Source organism: Mugil cephalus, chromosome 3 (genome assembly GCF_022458985.1).
Source record: "Mugil cephalus isolate CIBA_MC_2020 chromosome 3, CIBA_Mcephalus_1.1, whole genome shotgun sequence".
Lineage (NCBI taxonomy): Eukaryota > Metazoa > Chordata > Actinopteri > Mugiliformes > Mugilidae > Mugil > Mugil cephalus.
The window spans coordinates 2,302,885-2,317,127 of NC_061772.1; the positions used below are offsets into that span (position 1 = coordinate 2,302,885).

General features: G+C 38.6%; 1 protein-coding gene across 1 annotated transcript in view; it reads left to right on the top strand.

Annotated features, from left to right (window-relative positions):
• si:ch211-186j3.6 (neural-cadherin) overlaps positions 1-14,243 on the top strand; it is a 256,350-nt gene that overhangs the window by 209,767 nt on the left and 32,340 nt on the right. The window contains exons 32-34 of the mRNA XM_047580957.1: positions 1,350-1,516; positions 7,850-8,114; positions 13,405-13,585. Coding sequence (XP_047436913.1) covers positions 1,350-1,516; positions 7,850-8,114; positions 13,405-13,585 — 613 coding nt within the window. The remainder of the gene's footprint in view (positions 1-1,349; positions 1,517-7,849; positions 8,115-13,404; positions 13,586-14,243) is intronic.

The window sequence follows — 14,243 nt, forward strand, 5'->3', positions numbered from 1 at the left end:
CAGTCCATTTTTAACATTAGATGTTAGACTATCCAAAGTCCACTGTTGGCACTTCAGTGGGTCTGTTTTGCAATTAAATTCATTTATTTAAAACCTCACAAACCTTTACTTAAAACATATTAGAAAAAAAAACAAAAAAACAACGTTCCCAGAGTTCAGCTCAGTATTCCTTTGTATGTAACAACCTAAAAGGTGACACTTGTTTTAAAGCTGAAATCATTACAATACCTATACTGAAATCCATTGATCTCTGTAACCAGCGGCTGCCTGGATGTGTCTTACTAGTCGCATATTCCATGGCTAGAACAATATTGTCTACAAGCAGGATCTCTTCCCTAGGAAAGGATAATATATTTACCGATATATTACATGAAATATATTGTAATACATTGCAATATATTGTTTTTTCAATTTATTATATATTTGTTACACATATTGCAATATTGCTCTGGTCATGAGAGTAACTTTCAGCTACGGATACAGTCCTGAAATGATGAATGTGATCTCTGCAACTTTGTATTGAAACTGTTTCAGTACAAGTGCAGATGCAGATTTTTGTCTTCACTGTATTTTCTTAAGCCTACATAGCCATGCCATGCATGGTCCATGCATATGGTATGGTTGTTTATTTGCAAAGTCTAAAATGTAATATATATATATGAGCATATAAAGACAAATATAGTGCCCTTTTTGGTCTTGGTAGCAATAAATGTTTTCATATGTATCAATGAATTCACTTATATGGTGGCGTAAGCATATATTGCAATATATTGCAAAATGAAAATACTAAATCCCATATATGTCAATATATTTCCTGATATACCGCATGATATTTTCCAGTACACTGCAATACTGTATCTTTGTTTTGTAAGGGTTGAACCATTTAACTTCCGCTGAATGGCAGAAAAACAAAAAGGCATAGGTGTGAAAGCAATGGGAAGTTTAACTTAGAACATGCAATGGGATGGAAGAATGACTTTGAGAACATTTTTGGTGTGCTTGGTTTACTCGGCCTCGCATGCATGAAATCCACTTCTGGGAACATGGGTCTTAGAAAGAAGATGTGAGCGTAACCCCGGATAAACCAAACATAAATATTCTATCTCGTGTATTTTACATATCCTGGTCTGCTGCCAGCTCCCTGTGTATTGGGAAAATCTTGGTTTTGATTTAGTCAAAGTTACTTCACAGTAAAGTGAAGCCTCTTTTAAATTGATAAGATGTAGTGTTTTTTTGTTGTTGTCGTTGTTCGTTTGTATTTAAAATGTTTAACTTTGGTTATTCTCGGTCATAGCACAATCTAACTGACATACTAACTGACTTGTGTTTGCGTTTGCATGGAACACCAGAGGTCCAAGAGTATTCCTTCGATGGCCACAGTCACGTGCATTACCAGCTGGCTTCTCCACTGCCTGCCCGGAGGACATGGATTCAAGTCCTGGTTCGAACCCGTAAACACACCAGCATCATCCTTAACCTGATCTCTGAGGATCAGAGGGAATACCTGCGACTAGAGGTGAGAGTGGGGACTTTAATTTTGTTTAGCATCTTAACACAATCATATATGAAATTGTAATTTTTAATACTTTGTTGAAAATCACTTGCCTGAAGTCTTGGGCCTTTGGTCATCACAGGAGAATGGGTTTCCTCGTCCTTGATTCTTTGCCAGGCCTTCACTGTAGCTGTAGCTTCTGTTATTGTTTGCATGTCTGGGTTTCTTTCAAGTTGGAGTGAGTCACTCATGACTGCAGCGACGTCCGGCAGCCACCGCACTCTCACGTACAGTCAAATAATGACACTTGTATTTTCATCGACCATCTGAGATCTCCTCTCACTCCTCATATATATTTTGATTGTACAGACGATTTTATAGAAGTTAAACTGTGAGACAAAAATGTCCCAGCTTTTGTAACCATATATTTCCAACGTCTATATATGTCACAAATTGGCAGATGTATGCAAATCCATGCAAATTATTCAAATTGATTTTCAGTGCACTGAACTGGTATGCTTTCCATCGGATCAAAATGTGTTCATATAACAGCCTTGGTGATCTGAGATTTAATTTGACCACAGGAAGCTTATGAAATGATTTCATTAATTACAATGATATGCAAATGACCATTGAAATATTAGCCAGACCTACTTTGAAGGAAATTATTGTGGTTTCAAAGTGGCTCATTCGATTCGAGCCAATTCAGTACACTGTCATCAAAAATAAGGGTTCTTGTGTATTAGCTGAGGACATGATTTAGACTGACGTGGAAATCACAGAGCCGGTACTGAATACATTAAATGCATTACTTGGTTGTTTGTCTTGAAGGATTCATTTCTCCCACTTTTCTTTTCATCTTGATCTTCTGCTCACACTTAAATTGCCTTCTCCAATTTGTTTATTTGCCAGCACCCCTTTCATTTTTTCTTTCCTCCCCTGCTTTATTTTCTGAGATCACATAATACCTTTCCAGTCCTTTCCTCTTTCTTGCCGTTCTGTTCCTTGCCCCCACGCTGTGACCGCAGATATCGATCAAACATCAGTGTCTATAATGATGATGATTATCCATGCCACAGCTGCTATTACAATACAAGCTCTCCTCTGATCCCCATCTGTCACCCATCTGTCGCTCTTACCTATTCATCCATTCCTAGATTTCCTCTTAAATGTCATACTGCTCCCTCGGCACCACCACATGGGGAGCGGGTTCACATCATTTATCCACCATAAACACTGTGCCTTTCCTCAGCCACAGACAGCATGGAAATATGTGTGGTCTTATGAAGTAACCCTCCTCCTTCTTAGTGAGACATTGTAAACCATGGCCATGTCCTTTTGCTAGAAGCGCCTTCAAGTATTTTATTTTTCACTGTAATCATCAGCACGTCATAAATCCAGAAGTCTCTATGTTGGACTTGCACTCAGCAAGGTAAACAAAATGCACTGAAGATGTGGTAAATGGTGAATTATTGCCATGTTTTCAGCAGACCGTGAAAAACAATTGCAATTGTATAGACTGTCAAAAGTTATTACAAAGCAGGGAGAACAATGCATTTTAATTACCTGACAAGAAATGGGTTGAACAAATTCAGATGTTGTCCAGACTTTAGCCTCAAGATCCTGGTTTAGCTTTGTTAACCACAAGCACCTCCTTTCCTCTGATAACTTTTGGCATTGTTCTCCCTAATTTGTAATAACTTTTGGCAGTCCATAAAATTCCAAAAGTCTGCACGCTTTGTTTACCTTGCTTAGTGTCTCCAATATGGCAACTTCCAGGTTTATGATGTGCCATGAAAACCCTCTACATATCTTGGGCTTTTAATTAGGACAAGGGAGATACTATTCTCAAAGCTGAGAATTCAGATTATTTTCTGTGATTGAAGTAGTAAATTTAAAAAATATTGTATGTAATTTGAATATATATATATATATATTGCTAGGTCTGTCAGTTAATTGCAATATTTAAATGTGATTTACTTTCTTGCACTTTGTTGATCTTTTCTACATGTGCCATAAAGGAATATTTTCGGTTTTAGTTTTTAACTCTGTTATTAACATGGCAGTGTGCAAATAAACTTTAATAAGCTTTTAAAGTATATAATATATAATATTGGAAAAATACTTTTTCAGTATTGCAACAATGTAGAACAAAGGCAAATACTGCCCAAATTATTCTCCACAATAACATCAGGTACTGAATACTCAGAGGACATGGTTCAGATTGAATATCAGTTCTTGCTATGTAATAGTAATTGACATAATCAAACACTGGGACACTCAAGAGACGGTGGCATGAATTAGGTCTGTTCAGGAGAACATACTGGCGTGAATGAGTTAATACCTTTTGTGCATTGTGGCACTGTGGTATTTCCTGTTCACTGGTTGGCTTTTGTGATGACATTGATCTAACCTTGCAAATTGAAGCAATATAGTAATGCAGATCGTCAGCTTCTTGTAAATTTGTTAATTTAATCTCCCCATGTGGACTGAACCATCAGACTAAGTTGTGCAAACTGAAGTGAATCATTACAGCTGTGACTATAGGACTCATCACTAAAATATATAGAGATTATCAGCTACATTACCTAGCTATAATCTTCTGGGAATTATTTGGTGACATAACAGCATATATATTCATAATAATGAAAACAACAATTAATACCATAATTTATTTACATGATATACAACGATTTACTCAAATGCCATAAATTTGTTGTTGTTTTTTTCAGAGAAGTCAGGAACTTAGGGTATGGACAAAGTATGGAAATTTGAAATTTCAAATGTGTAGGAACCCAGTTAATATAAAATTCTGCTTCTAGAAGAACTTGTGTGGCTCAAGATGCCCAAGTGAGTGTATATTCCAACTGGTGGTGAATAGACAGTACACTCTGTAGACACTTAACAATGTTGACTCAGGGCATATTCACAATAGGAAAGTCCGATAGTTCGCTTGCTTTGGTCCGATCGATTTTGTGTGTTTTTGCTGACGAAACTGTCACTTATTTTTCCTTTGGACACCTGCAGCACATGGATTATATTAAGTTCTTTTAACTTTGTGAGGTCAAACGAACTTAATATAATTTAAACATTAAACATTTAATAGTGGGTTGAATGGGGCAACTTTAATTATTTTCATTAGCTTTGGAATTATTCAGAATTTACATGCATTTTTACATATATATATATATATGTGTAAAAAAAGGACATTATTTTGGTTAATTTAATGCGGGACACCCTACACTCATGATGGGCTTTTGTGTGTTGTATTGGTGGTTTCAAAGGCGTAAGATATTAATTACATTAAAAGGTAGTCTACTGTTGTCCTGAAAAGATCCCCCTTGTGTATATAGTGAATAGTTACAAACAGAAGCCCGTTTAATCCAAAAAGACACTCAGATGTTGCATTTGATTCGGAAAAGGTTCGGATTGCATTCACAGGACAAATGAAGTGGACCAAGGTTCGTTCGGTACAAGTGAACCGAGACCACCTCTGCAGCTGGTACTCAGTTCACTTGTTTGGTCCACACCACAGTCTGCTAATTTGTATTCACACCCAAAAAGTCCGGACCAGACCAAAGTCTGTCTCAAGCAGATCTGGTATGAATACTCCCTCAGTATACTTATTTTATTTTGGTCTTGCCTATTTACATAAATGATTTGGCCAAAATATTTAAAAAAAAAAAAAAAAAGAAAAAGAAAAGAAAACTTTATATATAATGTAGTCTAGTATGAACTTAGTGTGACATTCTAGAATTTATATGATTGCATAGATTTGATTGAAGGTACCTTTGTAAATGGCTTCTTAATTTATTTAAAGGGTGCCTGGCCTGATTTTCCATGATACATTTCATAAAATGTTAAAGGGTTGCAATCAGTGGGTGACATCAGCCATATGTATTATTTATTTTATTTTTTTAATCCAGGGTGTGTCACATACTATTACATGTGCTAGTTTATTTCTTTAGATCCACATGCCAACTACTCAGCTAATGTTGATGAAAATTCACTGATAACAATAAGGCATTAAAATCTTGCTGGACAAGAAGCCGCTTAGGTTCATTAGGTTCATACTGTGTGGTACATTTAGTTTTATAAGGCAGGTTACCTTGACGAGGACGATGACAAACATCTATTTATACAGTATATATCTATGTGTTTGCATTTAAATATATATCACTGAGGTAAGGTCATAATGTTCCTATAACTGGCACAAAATAGGAATGTATAAATCTCACTTAATCTCAGTAAGTTGTGGGAGGGTTGAGATCAGCGCCACTAGAGCTCCTGGTGTTTACACAGAGTGTATATTTGGTGATGTATACGGTATGACCAAATCAATATCTAGTTCCATAAGCACTAGACTGCAGGTTCAATCTCTAGAGACGGGACAGCGAATAACATTTGCATGTGTGTAGTACAGAATTAGAATTTGGTTTCTCTTCTCAAGTTAAAGTAACGTGAAAGCATATACTTATCATATATGCACATAATCTGCCTTCTCATACCATTATTTAATTATGGCAATTGAGTAGATTAACACATCACCTGCTCATTTCTGCAATACCAAAAGGCTGCATCATCAAGAGCAGTCTGTCGCAGGAAGCTTCTGGGGGAATGAAACTGTCCCTGCAGTGGGACTGTTTACTTAAAAAATTGAGTTGCACTTCTTCATAAACACCCAGTCTGTGCCACACCTGCAAAGACACACCATCGAACACAGTCACTCACATACCACCCAGGGAGCAGAGCAGGAGCCAAATTGCACCTCACCATTCAGCTTTAATTGGGGGTAAAGTCAGGTGGCTGTGAATGCGTCTGGTTAAAAAGCACTGCCCCAGAGGATTCTGAATATAATTAATACTTCATCACAGAACCTTGAAATGAGCTACGGTCCTCCAACTAAACTCTGGAGCCATCCAGCCCTCAACCCAGCTGCTTAAAGAAATAAAGAAGTGAATGAAGAACACATGGATAGAAAACAGAATGACTGGCTGAATGTGACAGAGAAATGGAAGACAAAGGGAGATGGGAGGGCAAATGTAAAGAGGTATAAAAAAAATGACTTGTGATGGTTGATTGAAAAAGTTGTCCCACAGGAAATTTGGTTTATCTATTTATATATTTTGAGGCTGAGAAGAAAAGTCCATGTTAGTCACCCACTTCTGGTCCACATCTCTCTTCCTTTGTCTTCGTTTCTCTGCCCTTCTCATCTCTTAGTCCTCTGTTTACGTGGCATAGGTGTCAGAAAAAAAGGAGGGGGGAAAATTATGCTCAGTGGGACACTTGGCGGAAACAGTTTGAAATTGAAATGAGGACGATCCACCCACCATCCATTCCCTCTTAAAACAGCCTTTGGACATATTCTCTGTCTTTCTTTCCCTGCCTCTCTCTGCCTTTATCTCTCTCACACACGCGTGCAGAACACAGGTTCCTGTTGTTGTTGTTTTTTTTAAATCAATATTACTCTGTGATAGACATGTGATTAGCATCACGGTAAAGCCACAATGTATCCATTTTCATGTCAAGATCTGAGGGTGGAACAAAACAGCTTGTTGTGTAAGCTGTGTCTTCCATTTCTCTCTTTCTTTACTCCTCTTTTCTTCCTCACAAGGTTGGACAGGGTAAAGGACGAGTCTTGTAAGGGAGACTGAGAGTATGTGCTTATGGAATGATTGTGTTAATAGTTAATAAAGCGCCAGTTTACTGGAGCGTTTTCTTGTTTAACATTTGTCTTAGACCAATAGAAACAGTAGAAATCACTAAAGTAACTACTCAGATGTCTGTAATCACATGGTAAGATAGGTAGTGGATAAAACCTGTAGATAATGGTGGAAATGTCAGGTTTTTGAACTGGGAATTGCTTATTTCGTCTGTGTTTGCTTACTGTCATTGAGTTCATGGGGTTGAATGGACAGCTGGCCAAATAGGCCTATTGACAGTATGTTAAACCTGAGATATGGACTCAGTTGAACACTTTTTCTTATTTACCTCTGGAGACAAAGTAGTTTTGATTCTTGATCTTTGGGTTTGTGCTTTCAAAGCACTGAAAGAATGAACGCTGTATCTTTTTGTTCAGATACAATCAGATGTCATTTTTCTTTTGGAAGATGTTCTGAATGATCTCATTAGAGAAGGATTCAAAGAACAAATAACAGTTTTTCAACACTATGGCTATTGAATTTACCAAATTAAGTGAGGCTTCTGTTTGTAGTGTCACTACTACTGTATTGCTACTTCCACCCTATATTTGCATACTGGTGGTTCAAACATATACCATTAAACTAAGTGAACCTTTGAAGCCAGTTGCACTGGACTTGAACACCTCATGCTAAATGTCCTGTTTTCTTGTTGCAGATCTTCCAGGGCCTTCTCTGTGTTTTCTCCAACCTGGGAGATGGGGATTATAACCTAACCTTGCCCACATATCGTCTTGACAATGGGGAATGGCATGAGGTCTTCCTAGATCGGCAGGACAATGAGATGACGCTGCGATTGGATGGTGGTGGTGGACAGAGGGAGGTGACTGGACTGCGGGGCCGAAGCCGAGAAATCATAATTGACCCCACTGTGGTGATGCTTGGAAACGCATTCCCTTCTGGAATCAACAAGAGCTTCCAGGGTATGTGTCTGCTGGAGCTTTGCACTGAATTTATCGTTCATGAATCTTAAGCAAGCACTGGGAACAGATTTTATTTTGGATTTATTTGATTCCTTCAAAGTCATGTGTAAAATACTATGAACTCCTAGCCTCACTTCCTTAAGTCAGCAGAGTTCATTTTGCATTCACAGTTGGGACAAATATCTGCATGGGAACAGCTGTAGCTAGAATTTAAAAGACAAAATGTTAAATGGACAATAAGTACATTTTGTAAACAATACCAAAGTGTCAGTAATCACTTGGCCAGGGGGTGGCACTTCTAACAACATCTACTCAGTCTGGATTTTCAGGGACCCCAGTGAAACAGATTTAACTGTTTGCCTTATGCTCGCCCTTCAAGTGTTTGTGTGTTGCCACCTCATCTCTATGAGTAACAGTTGTAAAGTATAACCAAATCATTTCTAGTTGTTAGCTTATGTTTACTCTGAATTATGGCCGTATGTCTTGTTTTTTAAATGCTAAAACAATGCCTTTGCTGTTGTTGAATCAAATATCTGTTAAATATGTCTTTTAAGTTAAAGCAGACTCTTGGTCCTTCTACAAAGTAATTACATTTGCAGTTGTTTACCCATAAGAAGATGCATTATTACACAAGCACACCTCCTACAAATGCAGTTAAAAAAAAAATACATGAAAAAATGCTTAAAAGCCAATATTTATCAACACAGCGGATACGCAGAGCTGGAGAGGCAGGTCTTTACTTAGAGTGGCAGATTACGTGTTCAGAACCCTAGAAATCTGAAAAACATTTGAAGGCAAATGATGAGAATGATGATTAGTAAGTTCCCCAAAAAAATGCACAAGCACGGCAAAGAGGTTGACGTGTTTTCTCAATGAACGATAAGATTGAATAAAAAAGTTCTATCATACAAAAATAGTATGTACTCCCATATTGCAAAGTAATTTACCAGAGCATCATTACAATTTGCAGATGATGTAGCAAAGGACCACTGTACGACAAAGAACTGTAATCAAAGACGCCCATTGTTGGAGAGATTCTCCAAAACAGATAGAAGAAAAGGAATGGAAGAAATGTTATGACATAGAACAGTCTAAATCTTCCTGAACGTCTCTTTCAGTGGCGTACTGATGGATCATACAATGGCAAAATAACACTGACAAATTGTTTGCTAGACATCATTCAAACACCATCATGGCCATAGTGTATATAGTCTATGTGTGAGGGGGGCGGGGGTGTGTGGGAGAAAGAGATAATGTGATGCTTCTGATGTGTCACAGGGTAGGGTGAAAGGGTTGGTGTGCCATTTGGAGCATGTGAGACAGTTTAACAACTATTTCTTCTGAAGGGTGCAACCAAAAATAGCCTCTTTTATCTATTCATATGCACTCTATTCAACAGAGAATTGTGACAGTTTTTATGTTTTGATGAATGATTGATGTGACAGTTTAATGGCTGATTCACCCAAATGCATCTTCATTGTCAGCTGGGATGATGACCATCCCCACGGCTGTGTGTGTTAAAATGTGTGACTTGCAATCATGCATGTTGGGGTGCAATAAATCTGCACTGTTTTCTGATGGTTGGTTTCTTTGGTTATGTGTTTTTTTGTACCTGCTGAGGGAACATGAATCTGTTTAGCTAGTCATATAGGGTGGTCACATGATAACGCAGGCAAAATGAGTCAGCTGTGGCTCGGTAGGTAGAGCAGGTAGTCAACAAGCCAGGGATGAGAGGTCAGAGCCACTGTAAATGCCAAATGCCGAAGTTCCTTGAGCAAGACACTGAACCTCCAGTTGCTCCCAGTGCTTGGCAGAGTGTGAGAAGTGCTTTGAATACCAATAGGTAGAAAAGCACTACATAAATACAAGACCAATTACCAAGACCAACTAAAATCATATCTGCTCTTCAACCTATCAACTGATTGCTAGGAAAACAAAATCAATGTTATGTTTATGTTTAATGTGCATGCAGCCTGATAGTCTTATTATCCTAGATTGATTATAAACATACATAAAATGTCAGATTTGCAGGGCATTAAATCATTTTAAAGATTAGGTAAATATCAAGTTGTTTTTATCTTGAAGTTAAAAAGTTAGACCCAGACTCGTTAGTTGGATGAGTTCTTTCAAGGGTAATCTCTGCTCCTCGCCATTTAGTCTGACCAATAACAACTAAATCAATAAGAATCTCCATCAAATGTGCTTTAGCACATTGACCTACCAATCAACCTGTGGTCACAGGGAATATTATTTCTGGCTTAAACCTAAAAGTTATTATATTATTGTAATAACTTTTCCAAACATGCTGTCTACTCTTTATGTAGGTTGGTTAGGGACTATCATGTATATGTCTTTGACACCCTACAAGAGACAAAGGCTAAAAAAGAGACTCACACACATATTGTCTAAAGGTAAAAGTTGGCAGACATAGTTAAAAGATTCAGACAGAGATGAAGGCTGGGTGAGGGAACTCTTTAACTTGAAAAAGTACTGTACTGTATGATAATTGAGTAAGGAAGAGGTCAGAACTAAGAGACGTAGACATAAAGTGATAGAGAGACTGAAAGCTCCCTAGAGTTAGACGTTGAGAGATGTAGACAGCTGTGCCTCAGGCAATAAAAGACAATGCATGAGTTTATTAAATGGATTTTAAAAGCATTTCCCTTCAGAAGAGGTAGACATGATAGATTGTGGCAGGGAATATGTCTGACTATGTGTGTGTTTGTGTGTGTTTGCCTTTACCTTTGTGAATGTTCCTTTCCAAAAATTGAATATGAACTAAATGCACCACCTTGGCAATTAATGGACAAGAAATATGTCTACCCTAAGATGTGACATAATAAGACCTTTAAATTCCCAGATCAGATAGGATGTAAAACAAGTAACATGACATGCTCTTGTCCAACACAACCTTTGTGCCACCACAAATGATTGAATATAACAGAAAAACTGAACAGATTTTTTACCTTTATTTTCCATACATGTCTGTGTGTATGTTTTCTTATACTTGAATCTATCTGAAATACAACGAAAACACAAAAGTGACTTGGAGAACTTAAGTTTTGATCTCAGACAGCATTAACAACGTGTCGTGTGTTACGTTCAAGCATACTAAAACTATACAGGAGCATACATACATCTATCTAAAAAAAGACATATCTATCTATGTAACATAGTATTTATTATTATTATTGCACCAGTATTCACAAATTATTGCACATAGTTATATTTCAGTTGGTGGCCATTTACAATGGAGATGGCTCTGTTCCTGAGTCTGTTTGTCCGTGACTTCAGCACCCCCTATCTCCTGCCAGAGGGCAGCAGCTTGGTGTCCTGTGTAGGCGACTGTGTTAACGGTCATGGCAGTGCTCTCCATCCGAGAAAAATAGGAGATTTGGCGTCAGATACCGAGTTCTGTGCAGGACACAGGGTTATTGTAATGTCAGCAGCCTTTTGGAAGAGCGTTTGACCAGTCCATTCATCAGGTCATCAACAAACTGCAACGTTATCTGCAATGTCCGTGATGACGTATGAGGGAGGAAAAAAAGGCACGCAGCTCTCACAGCAGGAGGTCTGAACCAAGACTTTTGCCGATGTGAAAGTGCACCAAAGGCGAGTCGACCCAGGTCTGAAAATGCCAGGATTTTCATTGTGAAAGCGGTGTTAGCGTGCCGTTGATTTTTGGCTCTTGGGGCAGCACGCCGGTTAGCAGTAGCCTGTGCAGAGTTTGTTCTTCTTGTGCCTGTGTGTGTTTCTTCCAATTACTCCAGCTTCATCCCCTTTTCCAAAGACACACTTGTTAGGTCAACTGGTGGTTTTGAATTGGCCATGGGCGTCCATGCGAGTGTGAATGGTTGTGTGTCTTTCTCTGTTAACCGTGTGAATAGACTGCTGACCTGTCCAGGGTGCATCAAGCCTCTCAACCAATGACAGTCGGGAGAGGCTTCAGCCCCCCTATAACCCTCTAGAGGAAAAGCAGTAGTTGATAATGAATAATGAATGATTTTATGGCTGATAGCTCGGAAGCTTTATTATTATTTGATGCACATCCTGTTGTTTCATATTTCCACCCTCTGAATTCTCCTTCATCCTTTCATCTGGTGAAAGTAGCTCCTTCAGTTGGCCTGCTGGCCTGTTCACAAAAGGATGCATGTGTTCTGATCTCTGAATAGCACAAGTGTTTAATAGGTTGTTAGTCTCCATGTTAACCAATACAATGGTGCAGACAGGATACAAACTATATGTATCCCTCAACTACAAGCAGGAGGTGGATCTATAGGGGGTTGTTCAAATCTATAACACATCTTCAGTCTTTAACAGTGTGTCTTTTAACCACATGCAGCAGTTTGCAGATCTTTCAGACATGGTTACTTACATTGCCGTAGTTTTGCAGATGAATGTACCGCAACACATGTAAATAAGCACACTATCAGCACAGCACGAAGCATATAATGCAGTGTGTCAGTGCGTTTACATGCACGTGAAAAAAATGAATTATTGCCTTAAACGGACTATAACAAGAGAACTTAAGTGCATGGAAACACGTTACTCCGATTTTAATCGGAGTTCTCATTATCCGATTGAGACGCCCAGATAATGCGATTGGATTGGTTTTCAATCGGATAACACGCGTGCGCATGCTCCACAATCACTGTGTTGGTGTGTGACCCCAGAACAAAAACATCCAAGAAAGCCAGTCGTCGAAAAAGAAGAGGAATGGAGCCGTTAGAAAACTCGTCTGAGGGATAGCGCGGATCTTACCTGCATCAAAAGTAGCACGAACATTACGTACGGAATTAAAAAATTTACTATTATCTGTCTGGTTGTTGTTTGAAATGCTGGTCTGCCACATGAACGACTCTTATTTATTATATCACTTAATAGGTCAACCGGAAATCGGGCCGTATTAACGTGGTATTATCCCGCAGAAAAGACAAATATCGCCACCTAGTGTGGAGGAGGAGAACAATTATTTGATTTTCTTGCGCTGCATGTAAACTGGGATAAGGACTGTAGTGAGAAAGTCAAATTGCATAGCAAGCTCTGCATGTAAACGCACTGAGTGTGAGTGTGTGTGTGTGTGTGTGTGTGTGTGTGTGGAGAGCTATGAATTTTACAGAGTGATTGAATGTAATGAATTTATTCTTTAACTGTTGGGGAAGTCAGTAATCTATGAAGAACATGTGGCTTATTTTTTTTTCACCAGGTGGATGAGGTCAATTAATATTTGTGTCTGTGTATATGAATGCAGATAGCAGCGTACTTCATGTTCCTCTCCCACTCTCCTCAGGCTGTATGAGGGATCTGCGTCTTAATGGCCGCTATATGCCGCTGGACAGCCAAGCCCGAGATGGGGTTTCTCAGGTCAGCACACAAGGCCTGTCTGCTGGGTGTTCATCTGACTCGTGCAGAAGGAACCAGTGTAGCCCCCCATTTACATGTGTAGACCTGTGGAGAGTCCACGAATGCAGGTATGCACATACGCACATACGCATACCAAATTCAACTTCATGTTTAAGCATATCCACATCCGCTCATCATCAAAGGCATACAGCGTTTAAACCTTAACACTTTTCAGCTTCTGATATTAGCAGTAGGTTTGTTTATAGCCATATGAATGCAGTTTAAAATAACCTGGTTAAGGCTGTAGACGATAGAAAATGCTTGACCTTTATTACCTGTAAAACTGTTGAAATGGTTGTGTAAGGTCAAGGGCAACCATTCTGTAGGAAAATATGCATTTGCTCATGTAAAATAACTATTGGAAAAAAGTGGCAGCCAGTTGACAACCACTTGTAGAGAAAGAACAGAATAGGCAAGGCTGGCACGACAAAAAACAATCATAAAGTTACAACCAGAGTGAGACTGACACAAGGGATTTGATAGTTTGGACCTACAGCAGTAGCATTTCTGTATAATGTGTCTTAACTGAATGCAACTAGAAGAGAAGAGATTTATAAAAGCCTAATACAACCAGACTAATACTCTGACCATCTTTCTATATACTGTGTGGCTTTTCAGTTTTCACTCATGCCTGTCCCTCCAATCTGTTATAATGGTTATAAAGTGTATGCATACCCACTGTAAAGTATAAATGATTCAAAATCCATCTCTCAAAAGCAAATGGAG